The sequence below is a fragment of the Siphateles boraxobius genome, unplaced genomic scaffold (assembly GCF_051911475.1).
Source record: "Siphateles boraxobius isolate OS27281-9 unplaced genomic scaffold, OSU_SipBor_1 18, whole genome shotgun sequence".
Taxonomy (NCBI): domain Eukaryota; kingdom Metazoa; phylum Chordata; class Actinopteri; order Cypriniformes; family Leuciscidae; genus Siphateles; species Siphateles boraxobius.
Window position 1 is genome coordinate 12744486 of NW_027508788.1, and position 20980 is coordinate 12765465.

The 20980-nt window shown below is 42.7% G+C and overlaps 1 protein-coding gene across 1 annotated transcript; it reads left to right on the top strand.

Moving 5' to 3' along the window:
* Positions 1 to 18362: 18362 nt before the first annotated feature.
* On the top strand, positions 18363 to 18985 carry LOC143741200 (uncharacterized; the record flags this gene model as incomplete). Its single annotated transcript, XM_077233642.1, has 1 exon — positions 18363 to 18985. A coding segment is annotated over exon 1 (621 nt), but the record flags the coding sequence as incomplete, so codon positions are not given.
* Between the last annotated feature and the right edge of the window lie 1995 nt (positions 18986 to 20980).

Consider the following 20980-nt stretch of genomic DNA (forward strand, 5'->3'; position numbering starts at 1 on the left):
GCGTAGCTATACGCAGGGGGGAAACTCCTTTTCCTCGATTTACTGAAGCCTTTATGTAAAGCGCATTTGCAGCTGCACAGCTAGAACATGAGCGTCTGGCTCGCTCATAGGCTGCGCTGCGGCAACTGCACATCCAATGGCGCAGGCGCCTCTGACGTGCAACCAATGAGATCACTCTGCGTCATACACGTCAGAGCCCGCCAAGGGGGCGTGACCTCAGTCTATAATAGTCCCCGAATTCGCCATTATAGCAGGTTTAACGACTGAAGCGACAACTTGCCATGTTACTATAGTGCGGCTGGCTACGCAATACTCGTTCCCTAACTCAGGGAACTGAGGTTACGTGAGTAACCGAGTAGTTCCCTTTCGAACGGTCACTTCGTATTGCGTAGCTATACGCAGTGGGGACGCCATGCAAAACGCCGCACTGAGTAACTGGCTGCCACTGCAACTCAGGCCCCTGAGCATACAGAACAAGCCATAACCGCATAATTATGTATAAATAGACCAGACACCGTCAGGTCTAAAATAGTACACATCAGTTAGAAATAACCCAACATACTACACCAATGAACCCAGACACTGTCGGGGTTATTGGTATATGAACATATAACCAGTCAAGTGGGTTTATATATGAAATTATAACCGGCCAAAGCAGGTTTTATATATGTAAGGGATAAAACCGGCAAAAGCGGGTTTTATATATGTCATATAACCGGCCAAAGCGGGTTTTATATATATGTAAATATAACCGGCAACAGCGGGTTTATGCATGAATACAACCAGCCAGCAGCGGGTTTTATATATATATGTGAATGTGATAGTGCACAGTAATATATGACAAGACCAGCCACCGACGGGTCTTAATCATACCGAAAGCACCTTCGCCTGCAGGGAAGGCACTTCCCTATTATAGAAACTCATAAATGTGGAAGGCGAGGACCAGCCGGCCGCATCACAAATATCACTAATGGGAATGCCAGATGACCAAGCCCATGACGAGACATACCTCTGGTCGTATGGGCCTTGATACCTATAGGGCAAACTTGACCCGCTGCGGTATAAGCCATAGAAATAGCATCCACTATCCATCTAGACAGTCTTTGCTTAGTGACTGGATCCCCCTTGGATCTACCACCAAAGCAGACAAAAAGCTGTTCTGATTGTCTAAAAGACGCAGAAAGCTCCCGATAGATTCTCAGCGCTCAGACAGGGCAGAGAAGATTAACCTCTCCATCCTCTGCAGAAGGAGGGAGGGCTGATAATGTCACCACCTGTGCTCTGAACAGTGTTGAGAGTACTTTAGGAACGTAACCATGTCTGGGCTTGAGGATGACTCTGGAGTCATCTGGACCCAACTCCAAACATGCAGGGCTCACAGAGAGCGCCTGCAGATCTCCCACTCGTTTGATAGATGCCAACGCCATAAGGAGAGCGGTCTTCAGCGAGAGGGTTTTTAGATCAACCGATTGGAGCGGTTCGAAAGGCGGACCTTTCAGAGCCCCCAGGACCGTGGAGAGGTCCAGAGGCGGCACAGACGGAGGCCTGGAGGGGTTCATTCTCCTCGCACCTTTCAGGAATCTTACGACCAGGTCGTTTCTTCCCAGTGACTGGCCAGCCGTCAGAACATGATGTGCTGCTATGGCTGCCACATACACTTTGAGCGTGGACGGGGAGCAACCCGCGTCCAGCAGCTCCTGTAAGAATGAGCGAACCACTGATATCACACATGACTCTGGGTCAGCCTGATTTTTCGAGCACCAGCTGGAAAAACCTGACCATTTTGAAGCATACAGGCGCCGAGTCGACGGGGCCCTGGCTTCAGATATAGTGCTTAAAACCTTCTCAGGAAGGTCCTTGGGTACCCGTTGAGGGGCCAAACATGAAGGGCCCATAAATCGGGTCTCGGATGCCACAATGTCCCGTTCACCTGTGTGAGGAGGTCTTTCCTCAGTGGGACAGGCCATGGGATTGTGTCCGATAACTGAACTAGTTCCGGGAACCACGATCTGGTTTTCCAGAGAGGGGCCACCAGAAGGACTGGGCACCCGCTCTCTCTGACCCGTTTGATGACTTGTGGAATCATCGAGACGGGGGGGGGGGGAAGGCATAAAAGGGACGGTTGGGCCAGACATGGGCCAGCGCGTCCCTGTTCTTCGAGAAGAACAATTTGCAGTGGGTGTTGATTCTCGAGGCGAAAAGGTCGATTTCGGCCTCGCCAAACACCTTCCATATTAGACGGTCCGTCTGTGGGTTCAGGGACCACTCGCCGAGGGGAGTGTTGTCCCATGAAAGCATATTCGCGCCCACATTCTGGACGCCCGGGATATGCGCTGCTCTCAGAGAGCTCAGGTTGGTTTGTGCCCATATAGAGGAGGTCTCTCGCCATCGCATGCAGGTTCCCTGACCTGATGCCCCCCTGGCGATTCATGTAGGCCACCACTGACGTATTGTCTGTGCGGACTAAGACGTAGTGACCTCTGAGGTTCGACAGAAATGCCTTCAGGGCCAACCCAACTGCTTTCATCTCCAGACAGTTGATATGTAAGCTCTGCTCCGTGCTCGACCAGAGGCCGGATGCAGGCATGCCCTCGTGCAGCGCTCCCCAACCCAGGTTGGACGCATCTGTAAGAACCACTTTCCTCCTGGAAATTGTTCCCATTGTCACCCCCTCGTGGTGCCAGTTCTGAGCCCGCCAGGGAATCAGGGTTCTTAAACAACCGTGATTCACCATAACACGCAAGCTGCCTGACTGCCATGCATGAGTTGGCCCACAGCGTTTCAGCCAATGCTGCATCGGGCGCATGCGCAGTAATCCCATGCGGAGTACTGGCGATGCTGCTGCCATGAGACCAAGCAGTTTCTGAAATTTCTTCAGTGGCGCGCGCTCGCGCAATCTGAAAGTGCCTGCAAGTGCTCGCACCGAGAGCGCGCGCTCTATGTGAGTCACGCTGTCATAGCTCTCGAGTCTAAAACTGTGCCCAGAAAGATCATGCTCTGGCTGGGGGTTAGTTTGCTTTTTGAAACATTGATTGTGAAACCCAGGCATTTTAGATGGCCGAGAATCAAATCCCTGTGAGCTAATAGCTCGATTCTCGACTGTGCCCCCACCAGCCAGTCGTCGAGATAATTTAACATGCGCACTCCCTGAAATCTCAGAGGAGAAAGCGCTGCATCCATACACTTCGTGAATGTACGGGGTGCCAACGATAGACCGATCGGCAGAACGGTGTATTGATAAGCCCGGCCCTCGAAGGCGAATCTCAAGAATGGCCTGTGACGAGGATTTATTTGAATGTGAAAGTAAGCATCTTTCAGATCCATTGTGACAAACCAATCCCCCGGGCGCACTTGCGCGAGGATATGTTTGATAGTTAACAATTTGAACGGCCGTCTCATGAGAGCTTTGTTCAAATGTCTCAAATCTAGAATGGGTCTGAGACCGCCGTCTTTTTTCGGAATCAGAAAATAGCGGCTGTAAAAACCCATATTTTTTAGCGCGGGGGGGACTAATTCTATCGCCCCTTTTGCTAATAGATTTTGTACTTCGGTGCGAAGCACGTGACCCACGTTGCTTCTCACCGAAGTCTCGAGAACCGCCTGAAATTCTGGGGGTCTGCGAGCGAATTGGAGCGAGTAACCTCGCTTTATAGTGTTTATGACCCAACTCGACACATCGGGGATAGCTTGCCAGGCTAGAACCCGTGTGGCTAGGGCTTGACACACTGATTGGGGCTGGTCGCCTAACGTAGGGGGACCTGATACCCTTATATTGTGATTTGTGCACACATTGAGTATTGGACTGACTGTACAAGCATTTGCGTGTGGGGAAGTCAGTGTTACAACGGGGGAGGGGCCACCTAGTGAAGGGGGACCGTGAACCCATATATTGTGATTTGTGCACACATTGAATGTTGGACTGACTGCACAAGCATTTGCGTGTGGGGAAGTCAGTGTTACAACAGGGGAGGGACCGCCTAGTGAAGGGGAACCGTGAACCCATGTGTTGTGCTTGTAAAACTGATAGCTAACATTTTGAACGGCCGTCTCATGAGAGCTTTGTTCAAATGTCTCAGATCTAGAGTGGGTCTGAGGCCGCCGTCATTTTTCGGAATTAGAAAATAGCGGCTGTAAAAACCCGTATGTTTTAGCACAGGGGGGACTAATTCTATCACCCCTTTTGCTAATGAATTCTGTACATCGGTGCGAAGCATGTGACCCACGTTGCTTCTCACCGAAGTCTCGAGAACCGCCTGAAACTTTGGGGGTCTGCGAGCGAATTGGAGCGAGTTGCCTCGCTTTATAGCGTTTATAACTCAACTCGACACATCGGGGATAGCTTGCCAGGCTATAACCCGTGTGGCTAGGGCTTGACACACTGATTGGGACGGGCCGCCTAACATAGGGGGACCTGATGCCCTTATATTGTGATTTTTGCACACATTGAGAGTTGGACTGACTGTACAAGCATTTGCGCGTGGGGAAGTCAGTGTTACAACAGGGGAGGGGCCGCCTAGTGAAGGGGGACCGTGAACCCATATATTGTGATTTGTGCACACATTGAATGTTGGACTGACTGCACAAGCATTTGCGTGTGGGGAAGTCAGTGTTAAAACAGGGGAGGGGCCGCCTAGTGAAGGGGGACCGTGAACCCATATATTGTGATTTGTGCACACATTGAATGTTGGACTGACTGCACAAGCATTTGCGTGTGGGGAAGTCAGTGTTAAAACAGGGGAGGGGCCGCCTAGTGAAGGGGGACCGTGAACCCCTATATTGTGATTTGTGCACACATTGAATGTTGGACTGACTGCACAAGCATTTGCGTGTGGGGAAGTCAGTGTTACAACAAGGGAGGGGCCGCCTAGTGAAGGGGGACCGTGAACCCATGTGTTGTGCTCGTGTGCTTTATTTGGGTCGCCGTGAAAACGGCGTTTGTTTGCAAAGACGCGCTCACTGCTGCGGGCCTGTTTACAATAATAAAATCCCCAGCCGCCTGAACTGTACAGGGGGCTGTGGGAAGTTTTGCTGGCTTCTTTGAGGGTGGTCCGGCAAGCGCGGGACACGTGCCCTCTCTTTCCTTTGCGTGCTAGGACGGCTTTGGCGGGAAGCGTTCGGCATCAGCCGCAGGGCGGGGCTGAGAGGCCTGTTTCGCGGGCTTTGCTGGTCGGCGCCAGCTAGCACGGTTAGTTCCACTCGAGCTCGAGGTCCGCGACGGCCTGTGTTAGGATCCGAAGCATTTCAGCGTCGGAGTTAGTCCTGCCTCGCTGGGTCCGCCGAAAGAGACGAGGCCCGCCACGTGGTGGTGGGGGGGCGCTGATCTCCCTCGAACGGGACCGGAGATGACTGAGCTGGAGTGAGTGAAGCACGCGGGGACGTGGCCGGCGTGCATTCACAAACGTCCGTGCTCTCTGGATGCCGTTGGCTGCGGCGCTTCTTCTTCCTCGGCTGAAGTAGGGCCGGAGAAGGGAGCGCGGGTGATGCGGCGCCGCCGTCTCGAGAGAGAGCTAACGTTAGCCGAGTTCGCAGCACGGAGATAGGCATGCACGCGCAGGCCGCACATCCGCCGACAGAGAGTGCATTCTCTGCGTGGTAGAGTCCCAGGCATGAAATGCAGCTCGCGTGTTCGTAGGCCTCGCATAACACGAGGCATATGGAACAACGCTGATACAGATATAAACACATAATAAACAGATATTGAAAAGGATATCGCCGGATAGCCACAGGAGAGACGGCGTCAGGAGAAACACGGTTGAGATGTGTAGTCTGCTGAACTGTAGCTCGCTCAGGCTGAAGGCTTGTTCGACGGCGAAGGCTCAATAAATGGTCAGAGACGTGAAGTTTGTCGCTGAAGGAGTAAAATCTGCTATAATGGCGAATTCGGGGACTATTATAGACTGAGTTCACGCCCCCTTGGCGGGCTCTGACGTGTATGACGCAGAGTGATCTCATTGGTTGCACGTCAGAGGCGCCTGCGCCATTGGATGTGCAGTTGCCGCAGCGCAGCCTATGAGCGAGCCAGACGCTCATGTTCTAGCTGTGCAGCTGCAAATGCGCTTTACATAAAGGCTTCAGTAAATCGAGGAAAAGGAGTTTCCCCCCTGCGTATAGCTACGCAATACGAAGTGACCGTTCGAAAGGGAACTACAGACATGGAGGACGTGCGAGTCCGGTGGTTATGTAGAAAGGTTTGGATAAAGGGGTTTGAGTGGGTAATTATCAGTATCTAACATGACGCAAAATTATTTATTCAATGTTGTCTACATTATATTGCATCTGCAGCAGCATTGTGAACTTTTGTAAAGATACGTTTAGCCATTAACTTTTAAATGCATCATTACATTCAAATTGCAAACACATGAGGAGAGTGAGAGTCTCCGCATTAATGACCCACGGCTGCACACCAAGGTGCCACAACATTTCTCTCCGAAAACGGTAGGAAATTAAATTAGATTGAATGGAGGATTTTAACTGTGACAAGATGATTGACAGGGCAGTTTACGGTGGCTGGACGCACGCGACAGAGCTGTCCGTTAAAGATGACGAAGTAGTATGTCCCAAAGCTTGCCTACTCTTTTGCTACACACTCAAAGTATGTACTTTTTCTTCACAAAAAGAGTACATACTTTTAGGTCGTAGTATAAGTAGGCGAATTGGGACGCAGCCCAAGGTTTACAACTTGGTTGCAATGTATAGGATTATCCACCACGGTCCGCTGAAGAGTTTGATGATTAACTTTGCCATCAAAACCCTTGCAAAGTCAAGAAAATGCTTCTTAAATAGCTGTCCACTGTAGTGACCACTATGCATGAAAGGGTTAATTTCGCGACACACAGACCACGCCCACATTATTTTGTTACATTCGGTTCAATAAAATTTGTATCTGATTTTCAACTGTAAATATATTAAATAAATTATACTATTGACATTGTGTATTTGCAGTGCGTGTGTATTCGCAGATTATTGTTATGATGCCAATTTGTGGCTTAATTTAAATTGAGCAGCAATACTGCTGTGGTTAAAGGGACATGTCAAGCATTTATTTATTTATGTATTTTAATGTTGCTGAGGAATGAGTTAAAGCATAAAGCATACACTCCATAAATGTTCATAAAGAGTGGTGCAAATTGATAAGTCATAGCTTATGGATCCAGTGATTTACCCACAGCATTTATATAGGGGAATGTTCAACAAACATATTCATTAGTATGAAAGCAACAAAAGAAAAGAAAAAATAGGCAAATGTGCATGCATGCAGGACATCTGTATTTGCCAACTGTGAAGGTCTGACCACACAGTCTAGCCTTCTGAACATTCAATGTAAGGAAGGACGAACAAACTATAGAATAAGTTAGAATATAATACATGCTAATGAAGAACAGTTAATGTTTTGCAATGTGTATACATATTTCTTACCCATTGGCCAGTTTGGCCTTCATACCTACTGCTCTCCATCTAATGTAATCATGTTATATTAGAAAATAAATGTCACAGTTGTATTACCTTTTTATAGTAAGACCAATTTAACACACAATCACCCTTCATTGTGAAATGTTCACATCTCCTCTTAATATAATAGTGTTCCTTTATTGAGCACCTGTCAGGATATTGGTTATCCTACAAAGTTTTTGATTTGTCTAACTTTAATTGCGTCAATTTGCTGTGGTAGTCTATGGCCTAACAACAATGACACCAGTAACAATAATGACACTTCATTTATAGACTTTTTTTCAATCTGTTCCTAACATATAGCAGATGACAACAATGAATGCACATGATGTGATGAATAACAAGTAAAGAGAATATGTTCAAGGATTAGTTCACTTTCAAAAAATTTTTTGCTGATAATTTACTCACCCCCATGTCATCCAAGATATCCATGTCTTTCTTTCTTCAGTCGAAAAGAAATGAAGGTTTTTGAGGAAAACATTCCTGAGTGAGTAAATTATTAGCAAAAAATGTTTGAAAGTGAACTAATCCTTTAATGAGTTTCATGGTACCAGTCAAATGAAGGCATAATTTATATTACATAAAAAGAGGCCCAAACACATTACATTTTATTTATAAAACTCATAGACCTTTGTGTAATTTCTTTTGTTAAAGAGGTCAGCAAAAACGTAAACAATAAAGCATTTCCTGTTGTTTTAGAGAGGGTCGTGCTATTCATGTGAGGTGACGAATGATTAAGAGGTTAGTGATGTAGGTGAAAATTAGACATAGAGAATATCAGTAGGCCTATATATTTGTAAAAATCTATCATCACTATATCATATGTTCTGCTTTATCAGTAATACAATTTGTAGTTGCACTTTCCACTGTTTTTTCACAGGACTTCAATCACTAAAGACAAAGTGTTCTCTAAATGTCCAATACAAGACATTAGATACACAACGTTCAAGTTCATGCTACTGAGCATAATGTACAATGTATGAGCGACTTACATTGCATTTCAAGGTACACATTTTATAGTTTTATCAGTTCTTGCTTTCCCTGGGAATCAAACCCATGACTTTGGCGTTGCAAGCACAACACTCTACTGTTTGAGCTACTGGTATGCTTGATACAATGGCTTGATCACTTGGTTGATCAAATGATTATATGCTTTTAAGAAGATGCAGTAGCCTAGGAAATACAAAATTGTTCTGAAAGAAACAAAGAAATTATTTTTTATTTTATAAATCTTTTGAAAGTGTTACAAGTTGATGAGATATTAACTTCATGACCCTACAAGCATTGCTGCTTTATATCCAGGGAAAATGATACGGACGCGTCACAGCTGGTTGTTCAAAAAAGAGATCTAAATATCATAGTAGAGTAAAATAAGCTGATAAGTATTTTTATATAAAAAATAATTGATCCATTATAAAATTAGGCTATATGCAGATCGATAAATGCAACTTGTTGAAAAAATTTAAATGACTTTGCAATTTATGTTTCTTTTAGGTAGCCTACTTTAATCTACATCTGTTGTTATTTGTGAACTCATGACAACACAAGTGCGCTGACAAGTCTGTTCATCCAATGAAAGCGAATGACCCTTGTTAACACGGGCGTGGTTTCTGAGCTAGACACTAAAGTATGTTAAACTCCTTTGAAAATGCGTCAAATACGAAGGAATGTCATAGGCATAGCCTACATTGCATAAACAATGCGCTTTATTCGCATACCTTGTATACAACTGGTTAAATATTCGTTTTTAATCGGTGATCCGTAAAATAGGGTATGAATCTGTCGCTGTTAACATCTGCTTGAAATCCAGGTAAAACCATCTGCGTGCACGCGCATGTCCCCAGTTAACATGATCCCCAGTTGATACGTAACACCGGCAAATGATGATCTCAATAGCAACGCCAAAAAAACAAATGCCGCCGCTGTCAGAGTGAACACGAGTGAACGCCGCTGAGGACGGACTGACAGCACCCTCCGAACTCTGCTTCGCGGTTTAAGATAAGATAAATGTGTCCAATCAAAATGTACTCAAGCTGCGTGGTTTAAGAGTAAGTTAATGTGTCCAATCAAAATGCACACAACCACAATTACATAGGTTAAACAAATCTGATATAAAAAAAACATTCAAACATCATGGCGGAAAACAAGAAGTGCAGACAGTATAGTGTTGAGTACGTTAGATATGGCTTTATTCCCTCACCCACGAACATCCAGCTCCCGATGCTTTGCGCAGGTTTTCTCTAACGAGGCAATGAAACCGTCCCGTAAGAAGCACCTAAGCTTTGCACATGCAGACGAAGTAGGCTACCGCAGCTGTCCCAGTTTGGTTACCTCAGGCCAGCCCGATCTCATCAAAGTGCGTATCAATACCACGAATGTTATTTGTCGCGCCATTTATACGCCAAAATCGTTTTTGCGTGTATATGATACGCAGTTTTCGCGTGCATATGATACGCACTTTATAGCGTGTTATACGCACGCACCCCCATTTCCCCCTCCCCCTAATCCTACCCAAGGGGTTTTCAGTGCGTAGCATATACACGCAAAAAACATTTTTGGCGTATAAATGACACGAGAAATAACATTCGTGGTATTGATACGCACTTTCATGAGACTGCGTTGCTCAGGCGCACTCCGGCTCAAGCGGACATCCTTGTGTCCTGATGTTAAGAAATTGGCTGCGAGTCACCAAGCTCAGGGCTCACACTAATGACCGTAATTACGGTGGCTCTTTTTGACGTATTCGTCATTTTTTCTTCGGTTCAGTTCAGGTGGCCGAGCTGTTGTCGTCTTTGATCGTCATTTAAAATTAAACTACGGCTATTCAAATTTGAAGCCTAGTTGGCTATATTAGCCTACATAATTGAGTGCGCGAATGGTCCGTGCATCTTCTGGTCATTTGAGTTTCCTTTCAGAAACGGGTATTAAAAAACAAGTGGCTAGGCTATTTGATTTTTATTTTAAAATACAAAAATTAAAATACAAAGCGTTTCTCTTTTTCAGTGTCAAAAGGGATGAGCGAAATTATAAAAATGATTTGTTCACATTCCGAGACCGGATGTGGCCACTTACGTGACAAGCGCGCCAAATTTTACATGGTCAGTTGACTCAATTATGATTTTAGACATTGCAAAGCAAGGCCTGTCATCCCACAGAAATCTTAGCGCAGATATCACACGTATGTGCAATTTTGTGCGTATTGTACAAACTTGATAGACCGCCCAGCCCCAGTCCTACAAATTTGGCGCTCTTGTCATGTAAGTGGCCACATCCGGTCTCGGAATGTGAACAAACGGGCCTTTTTTCGTTTCAGTTTTAAAGTAATTTTATTTTTTGTTATCCGAAATAGATAATGAAACTCAAATAATTTAAAAAATTTCGCTCATCCCTTTTTGACATTGAAAAAGATAAACGCTTTGTATTTTAATTTTGTATTTTTTAATACCCGTTTCTGAAAGGAAAATCAAATGACCAAAAGATACATGGACTGCGAACGACCGCTGCTTTTTCATTGGCCATTTAGGTTATGTTATTGTTCACGTGATTGGTTAATCTTAAAAAAAATGTGTGTGAGCCTGAATTTGTTTGAGTTTCTAAATACATACATTTGCCATACCTTTCAAACAATCCATGTGTTTTTGCTTTTTTTCCAAGCACAATATTTCTCAACTTGAGGCTTTTACATGTAGGTTAAATAAAAAAAGCAACTTCTGTTTCAGTTTTTTGACCACAAACTAAGGCTTCAGGTATCAGTGTGTGATCATGAAGAGGTCAGGGGGGCGTTTGTTCAAAAGAGGTTAAGAACCACTGATATAGTTCTATTTTATAGTGATTACTGTTCAAAAAATGTTATACGCTAAATGTAAAATGTTCTACTAAAGAAAAGAGAGAAAATAAATATTTGTTAATAAATATTAATAAATAAAAAACACAGGACATTCAGTATAATAAAGTGCAGGAGTAACAAAAAATTGTCTCTTTTCTTTATTTTAGACCCCTTAAAGTGAATCATTTTAAAGCTTTATGTTGTTGAACATAAGTTAACATTAACATCTACAATAATAAATGCAAATAACTAAACAGAAGGTGTGCTTTTTGCTCCAATTGGCACAGAACCTTGAAGCTTCTTGGCCAAGAACACTAACCTACCAACATTTTGAGGTTTCAGGGAGGAACGCAGGCATGTTACAATGTTCCCCCTGTGCTAAAAACCCTTTCTGATGGGGGACTTGTAACAGTGATAGAGAGGTATTTCCTTGCCAGCACAGACAGTTTTGGATATTGCTTTTATAGAAGTTTGTTTCGTCTAGCCGCTGGTACTTTGTGATTTAGCAGTTTTGTTTTTAACCATCTCATACTGTAGTTTAGGATAAGTTATTAATTGAGATAAGTTTTATAATATAACTTTGCTTTTCATTTATTACTTAAAGCTCACGAAGTTTTTCGATAGCTACATTAAAAACTAATAGCCTAACTGATAAAGTTCACTCATTATTTAAAACAAGTAAACAGTCATTAATAAAATAAGAACAAATACACATATTACAAGAAGAGATGAACACTAAATAACAAAGTTTACAAAGTCTAACAGTAGTATTCAGGTACAGAAATTAAGCCTAAATGTAAAATAACACTATTTGTTCACTGTATAAATTACATATAGTTTCATCTTTGTTAAAGCTGTATTTTTTTGTTTTATTAATATCAATAACACAGAAAACAGTGTATGTATATATATTAAGTGTGTGCTGTCACTTTAAGACCGACTGCACAGACTGGAAAAAAATTACAAACATCCATTTCTTTCTCAACTGTTCACTTATGACATAAACGAGAGAATAGTTGTTGAAACGTCCATTTAGACAGGTATTTTGACAATTTTGTGTTTATGTGTCGGTTCAAGGGCAAGGAAACGCGAAAGAGGAATCAATTCTGTATTCGAGCGCTGTCTGACACGCGCCTGCCTCTCTCTCTCTCTGTGCGCTTCGAGTGTGTGTGGCTGGGGGCTTTGCGCACAGATAACGCGCGAGTCCCGGTTTTCGTCTCTTCTGCGATTAAAATTGTTTGAATGTGTAAACTAGCAAGACAGTACACGTCCAAATGATAAACTTTCACTCTATGATGGTTATATTTAGCAGTTAATCCCCGAATCACATGCGCGCAGAACCGAAGTGCGATCCATTCCACCCTTAGCGCATTATCTCATTGAATATCATTGGCAGAATCGTAGAAATGCAGGATTAAGATCGCATGGGGGGTTGAATCGAGATTGCGATCTTTTAACGATTAATCGTGCAGCCCTAATCAGCAGGTCAAACTCAATGAAATATCGGAAATCGGAATAGGCCACTCTAATCCCAAATTAGTTGGCCGTTGCCTTAAACCATTTAATATTTTTATATACACTCACCTAAAGGATTATTAGGAACACCATACTAATACTGTGTTTGACCCCCTTTCGCCTTCAGAACTGCCTTAATTCTACATGACATTGATTCAACAAGGTGCTGAAAGCATTCTTTAGAAATGTTGGCCCATTTTGATAGGATAGCATCTTGCAGTTGATGGAGATTTGTGGGATGCACATCCAGGGCACGAAGCTCCCGTTCCACCACATCCCAAAGATGCTCTATTGGGTTGAGATCTGGTGACTGTGGGGGCCATTTTAGTGCAGTGAACTCATTGTCATGTTCAAGAAACCAATTTGAAATGATTCAAGCTTTGTGACATGGTGCATTATCCTGCTGGAAGTAGCCATCAGAGGATGGGTACATGGTGGCCATAAAGGGATGGACATGGTCAGAAACAATGCTCAGGTAGGCCGTGGCATTTAAACGATGCCCAATTGGCACTAAGGGGCCTAAACTGTGCCAAGAATACATCCCCCACACCACCACCAGCAGCCTGCACAGTGGTAACAAGGCATGATGGATCGATGTTCTCATTCTGTTTACGCCAAAAAATACGCCAAACAGAAATTGAGACTCATCAGACCAGGCAACATTTTTCCAGTCTTCAACTGTCCAATTTTGGTGAGTGGTACCCGGTGGGGTCTTCTGCTGTTGTAGCCCATCCGCCTCAAGGTTGTGCGTGTTGTGGCTTCACAAATGCTTTGTTGCATACCTCGGTTGTAACGAGTGGTTATTTCAGTCAAATTTGCTCTTCTATCAGCTTGAATCAGTCGGCCCATTCTCCTCTGACCTCTAGCATCAACAAGGCATTTTCGTCCACAGGACTGCCGCATACTGGATGTTTTTCCCTTTTCACACCATTATTTGTAAACCCTAGAAATGGTTGTGCGTGAAAATCCCAGTAACTGAGCAGATTGTGAAATACTCAGACCGGCCCGTCTGGCACCAACAACCATGTCACGCTCAAAATTGCTTAAATCACCTTTCTTTCCCATTCTGACATTCAGTTTGGAGTTCAGGAGATTGTCTTGACCAGGACCACACCCCTAAATGCATTGAAGCAACTGCCATGTGATTGGTTGATTAGATAATTGCATTAATGAGAAATTGAACAGGTGTTCCTAATAATCCTTTAGGTGAGTGTATATTCTACAGAATTGGTTCAAAGTTAGAGTTGGAAACATGAAAAAATGTGTCTTTTTCCACAAATTTTATTAAGAATGCAAATTATATAATATCCAAGGTAAACATTACTCGAGATTACTTGAATTTTCCTATTGGATGTTTGGGGTGGCAGATGACGTTAGCGGTGGCAGGTGACGTAAGCAGGTTCCAGCTCACCACGCCCTTGGTACGAGCTACCACGCCCTTTGGCAGTATAAAAAACATGTTATTTCGTCAAAACCACTGTTTCGACAGTCCCGAAATCTAAGCTGTTGTCCCGAAAATTATTCTAAAACAAAATCTTGAGTAGGCCTAGTTATTGTTAAAAATTGTCCGTGGAGGTTGAGTCGTGAAGAGAGCGCAAGTTGCTGCAGCTCAGTGAATGAATGTGCAGGCAGCCAGTCTAAAGGAGTGATTGATTTATTACGGCACTGTGTGCCAAAAAATACTTCGGCAATGAACAATGACTACATATTAGACTACACCCCCAAACTCTACTTTGCAGCGTCGTCTTGAGGTGAGTGATCATATATATTTTAATCACAATTCATGGTTAGGCTAAAGTTAATCCTCTGGGGTTGACAAACGCGCAGAGTCATTTTGCTGGATTCAGAGAGCACGCGCTATTGGTAAATGGGCGGCAGTGGCTCAGTGGTTAATGTAGGTTGTCTACAAACCGAAAGGTTGGTGGTTCGATCCCCGGTTCCACCTGACCAAGTGTCGAGGTGTCCACGAGCAAGACACCTAACCCAGCCAGCTCCCGACGAGCTGGATGACGACTTGCATGGCTGACACCGCCGTCAGTGTATGAATGAGTGGATGAATGGGTGAATGTGAGGCAATATGTAAAGCGCTTTGGTGGCCATAGGTCTGTTAAAGCGGTATATAAATGCAGTCGATTTACCAAAGCTACTTGCGTCACACCAGTCACTCTCCATTTTAGAGTCTGACAGCAGCTGTTAATTAATCCGTCACTGCGGGTCTCAGGTGCATGCCCCAAGGATCCCCCCCTCCCACTTTTCCAGCATTTTTCAAATATTGCCAGTGGGTGGAGTCAGGCTCTGAGCAGGGGTTTAGTTACCCTTTAACCATGAACACAAAAGCCACACCACACAAATGGCTTTTAATTGGTTTATTTCGTTAGCAAATATGTCACTATAATTGTTAAGTTCTTTGTATCGACCAATTTTCTGCAAAAATACCGATCGACATGCTTGTTTGCTTTGCGGCCCCTTTAAATGAAGTTTTAAAAAAGACCAAGCATTCGATATACGTCAGAGCGTCCATGAATCATTCCACGGCGTCGCTGGCAGGGCGGCGAGAGCGAATTTTGCTGCTCTCGCTGGCGGCGGTGTGACCGCACAGTTAGGTGGGGTTCGATTGCGGTAACTATGAGGTCAGAATAGCACTTACTGTGCGTTCACAATGCCGCTGGCGAGAGCGTAAAAATTCTGCAAAACCGCGTCAAAGCTCATTACCATAAAGTTGACCTGACTTCAGCTCTCCACAGTTCGGTGTCAACCAACACGGTCAGAGGGGAAGTCACCCGAGTATAATTTTGCATGTGTCAGGAACACTGGGTTAAACTCAAGTCAGGTGCGTAGGGGAAAATGACCACAGGTTTAATATGGGAAGATTTATTTTTGAGTGTTTGTTTATCTGTATTAGTATGTATTCGCTTTATTTGTTATTCATTTGCGGAGATTCGTCCGAGGTAAGAATCACAATATCTTGCACGCACATTGGGTTGTTTCCTCAGGGTAACGTTAGCATACACACTAGTTGGGGGAGTGGAAACATACAGGCCAAATTCCCTTAATCATCTATCACAATGAGTAAAACCAAAGAATGTAGTTTTGATGTGCAGCAAAAGATTGTTGAGCATCACAAAATGGAAAGAAAGAAAGGCCGTAAAAATCGCTAAAGCATAGAAAAGATCCCCATTTCCACAATGAGGGCAATATTTAAGAAATTCCAATCACAATTTTTTACAAATCTTCCTGGAAGAGGACAAGTGTCTATATCGTCTTACTGCATGGCGAGGACGAAAGTATTTGAATAGCCAAAGACTCTCTAAGGATCACAGCTGGAGAATTGGAGAGTCTTGGGGTCAGAAAACCTAAAAAAATCATGAATAGTGAATATTTGAATCATGAATAGTTTTTAAATACTAGTTTAGCAAACATTTATAGTGATTGTAAGTGTGATGATCATCTGCTAAATGAGCAACAACGAGCAAAATTCACTCCTTCAGTCAGTGAAGCTCCCACAGCCGTTCATGAGAGTTTAAATGCTGGGAATATTCCCATCTTCCCACAGGAGAAGAAGAAGCAAGCAGGAGGAATTACTCCAGGAGAAACTACTGACACACTATTGTAAAGATGGAGATTAAGGAAGAACCCTGCAGAATAAAATATGAAGATACAGAGGAACAAACAGGTTGGTGTTTTCCTTTATTCTCTTTAATGACTGATGAGGAACATTAAGATGAAACTGAAAAAAGGACTAAAATTTTGCTTTATTGTGACTCACCTAGTAAATTATGGCTCGTTTCCACTGAGCAGTACGGTACGGTACAGTTCGGTTCGGGCGGGTCAGTAAACCATGATCCGGCTAGCGTTTCCACCGCCAACAATACCCTTCTTGATAGGCGTGGTGTTTGCCGGAAAGAAGTGATCAACGTCATTTGCGCGCGAAGAAGAAAGCGACAAAGTAAACACTAATGGATGGCATACAGCAGATATTGTCCTTGCTTCTCGGCATGTTTGTCACAAGAAGACAAGCGCCGACATTAGGCATTTCTCAATAACAAGAACGCAAAGTTCTCAGCAGAAGGACTCCCGAGGACGCGAGTCCGGTAATTCTCCAAATGGAACAGCGCGTTCTTGAAAGCGTCACTCAGCTCGCTCCGTATGTACATTTTAGGCAACAATAAAACAAAATATATTATAAAACACTATTCTGCCTCTTTTCGTTTTCATTTATATACATATTAAACATTATAGGCACACAAATGTGGTTCAGGCAATCTATAGACTTGATTATATTATTTACTGCATGTTTCACGAGTTCACACGTATACATGAAATCAAATGTAATATTAATGCGTATTTGGCCTGCTGTCCGGGGGAGGGCTCCGAGCTCGTAATTTTGCCCGAACCCAGAGTACTCCCCCTATACTGGGGTAAACCCAGCCGAGTGTGAGGTGATGGGGTGGTGGAGGAATGCTGAGAGACTTGTCGTGAGACAGGAGGTGAGGAAAAGCTTTATTTATACCGGCTTCCTCTTGAGTTGATTGGTTGATCACCTGAACATGCTCCTCCCGAACTTTGTTACATAAAACTTCATTTAACGTTAGCCTATTTATAACAAAACGAAATATAAAACACAACCCTGCATCTTTTCGTTTAAATTTTAAAAATATTAAACATATTCCAGGCGATATGTGCATTTGTACAAATGTTGCAATAAACAACATTACAGTGATAATCTTGTAAATAAAATAAAAAATGACAAAACTCAACCCAGTTAAATTTCAGTTTTATCAATAATAGCCATTATAAAAGTATAAGTAAAAGGTAACGTTACAAGAAGCTATACAATAAGAGATAAAGCAAACAATTCAGTCAAATATACAAATTCAGCACTAGTCTAACGTTAACTTTACAACGGAAAAGTTATAGCCTAAATATATGAAACTTCACTTAGCCCTCAGCCAAAACGATTGGCCAGGGAACGAATTATCGATTCACGAGACCAAAGATCACCCGTTAAATTTACACAAGACGAATTACCACTACAGAGTCAGCGGCAAACGTCAGAACGACTAGCCGAGGAAAGGCTGTTCCAGGCGGGGAACATGAGCGCCGAGCGCCCGGTGATCGCCTGGAATGGATCAAATTATCATAAATCATTATAAATAAACCACAGATTTGAGCTTTAAACAACTACATTCTCGTCTGAAAAACTCTTAAAACTACATTTCGTGAAAGAATAACTGTAGTATTATATTCCAACTGTATATCAAAAAATGGCGCTTCTTATGATTTTATTCCCCTTGTAGCACGCGCAAGTGACGATACTCTGTCAACCAATCAGCGTTCTGCAGTGAGTCTAGCTCCTCTCTTTGGTACCGTACCACTGTGCTAGGTACCCCAACGGAAGGGTACCCAAAAAGTGGTACGGTACGGTTCGGCTTTTTTGACAGTGGAAACGCAAATAATTGCGTACCGTACCGAACTTTACCGTACCGTACCGCTCAGTGGAAACGAGCCATTATTGTTCTCATTTATCCTACTTTTTTTTAATTTTGAAAATTGTATTTGTTCATTTTAGACCCAATGGAAGTGAATGAAGACAAACAACATCAGTTTCAAAACCCTTATTATTCCTCAAATAAAGATGGAAACATCATTTCACAGACTGAAAAGACCCAAAAACGAGCTGGAAAAACTGGAGACAAAGGATCTTTCACATGTTCTGAGTGTGGAAAGAGTTACAGACATAAAGGAAGCTTAAATGTGCACATGAGAATTCACACCGGAGAAAAACCGTTCACATGCTCTCAGTGTGGAAAGAGTTTCAGACAGAAAAACACTCTCAATAAACATCTGCGCCGACACTCTGGATTGAGATCATTCAGCTGTGATCAGTGTGATAAAACATTTGTTGTGAAATCAGACTTAAGAACACACATTCAAACTCATACTGATGTGAAGCCTCACTTTTGTTCTTTTTGTGGAAAGAGTTTTTCACTACTGAAGTATTTAAAAGAGCATGAGCGTATTCATACTGGTGGGAGACCTCATGTGTGCTTTGAGTGTTGGAAGAGCTTTAGTACATCCAGCATCTTAAAACAACACCAGAGAGTTCATACTGGAGAGAAACCGTACAAGTGTTCACACTGTGGAGAGAGTTTCAGCCGATTAGTTAGTCTACAGAAACATAAGAAAAGGATGTCTAAATGTCCTCCTTTAGATGAAAAATGAGAATTTAATGTGTTGAATCTAGAGCTGATGGGAGACAAAAGTCACTGTCTTCAAAAACCTCACAGACTAAAAAGAAGTTGGGAAAACTGGACTCAAAGGTTCTTTCACCTGGAAAAAGGAAAAGTAAATGTGTTCTGTGTGTCTGTGGCAATTCAGCAGTGACACTTGTTTTACATGCTATATGAGTTATGAAAGAAGGTTTAAAGGTTGTATCAGTGATTTCAGGCCCAAAGATAAATGTCTAATCTTTCCTAACGATCCGCTAGCTGCCGCCCCATAAGCATGCTGTCCAAAAACCGCGTCTCTGTAGGCAGCCTAGGCTCTGAGATCTGCACACAAAAACAAATGGGTACAACCACCACTCAAAACCAAAATAAAGTGTTCCAACCAATCACTGACAGGGGCGGGTGTTGTGAGGTTTTGCGCTCGTGCACGGCTGGACGCGAAATCGGAGCAACACCCGCCCCTGTCAGTGATTGGTTGGAACACTTTATTTTGGTTTTGAGTGGTGGTTGTACCCATTTGTTTTTGTGTGCAGATCTCAGAGCCTAGGCTGCCTACAGAGACGCGGTTTTTGGACAGCATGCTTATGGGGCGGGCAGCTAGCGGATCGTTAGGAAAGATTAGACATTTATCTTTGGGCCTGAAATCACTGATACAACCTTTAATGTTATTTGAGTTCTTATAATGTAGGGTTATAACGTACATTTTGTCAAAAAATTTGGTTTAAAAAAAGCATTACAATGGATCTCGTCATGTTTTAAGCTGATTTTGAGTCGAGATTTCATGTAGTTTTGGCAATAGTTTGGCAGCGTCACAGATGTTCTTCTAAATGGCGCCATTTGCTTTCATTTCAACCACGTGATCTTGTTGAATATGTTGTAATTAATGAAACATGTAACTGATTAAATTCACTGTTTATCAGATAGTCAGGACATTAAACCATTCTCCATTTTGCTGCTCAAAATCACCTGTGTTTTTCAGACTCTGAGTACATTAATATATTTATTTATTAGGAGGAATCTGGTGAATCAAAAATCAGAAACCAGTCAGTCAGACTCCTAAGAGTCAAGAGTTACAAAGACCGTTACTGAGCAGTTATTCACATGACAGATTATGAGTTGTGTTGAGCATTAGGCCATTTAATGCAATGAATAAATTAAACTTTCTAAACAATATGAACTACAGAAGAATAGTTTCAGGCATGCAATGAATCCATATTTAGAGCGTTTAAAAAAACATGCTTACATGTAAATAACTTTGCTATCATTTCTAGAGACACTATAGGTTTAGCCTACTTAGATCTTATACCTTTTGATTGGCAAACTACGACTTTGTCTCTAATTTGCAGACATTAACATGTTTAATCGATGTTTGATTACAGCAATAAACCCTCATCAATATTCTTTCAGCTTCTCTATGAACTGAATTAAAGGATTGATAGTTTAACAGTCTTGGAAATATAGAGCTCAAATAATAACACCACTTTTTAGAAGATAAAACTAAAATACCATAAAGAAATAACAGTAGTGTACAGTAGGCTAACAGTCGGCTCTTTCGTTTGGTTTTTAATTTGCCCTCCTTTAATTGAATTTTGGGAATTGAATGATTTCTGGCCCAATGGAAGTGAATGAAGACAAACAGCAATATTATGTTTAAAAAAACTCATTTTGCAAATTAAGATGGAATTTCACAAAGTTTAAGGCTCAGTTTCACAGACAGTGCTTAGAAGCCAGAATCAAGCCTTAGTTCAATTAGTTAAGTAGCTTTTATAAACATGCATTAGAAAAAAAACATAACTGTGCATCTTGAGACAAAACATGGGCAGTGACATAAAATATGCTACTGCAAATTGCTTTCAATTAAAAAAGCTCAAACATGCATTTTAGTCTGAGATTAGCTTATAAGCCTTATCTGTGAAACCTGTGGTTAATATATTGCTTCGTCTTCATTTTTCAAGATCGGCAA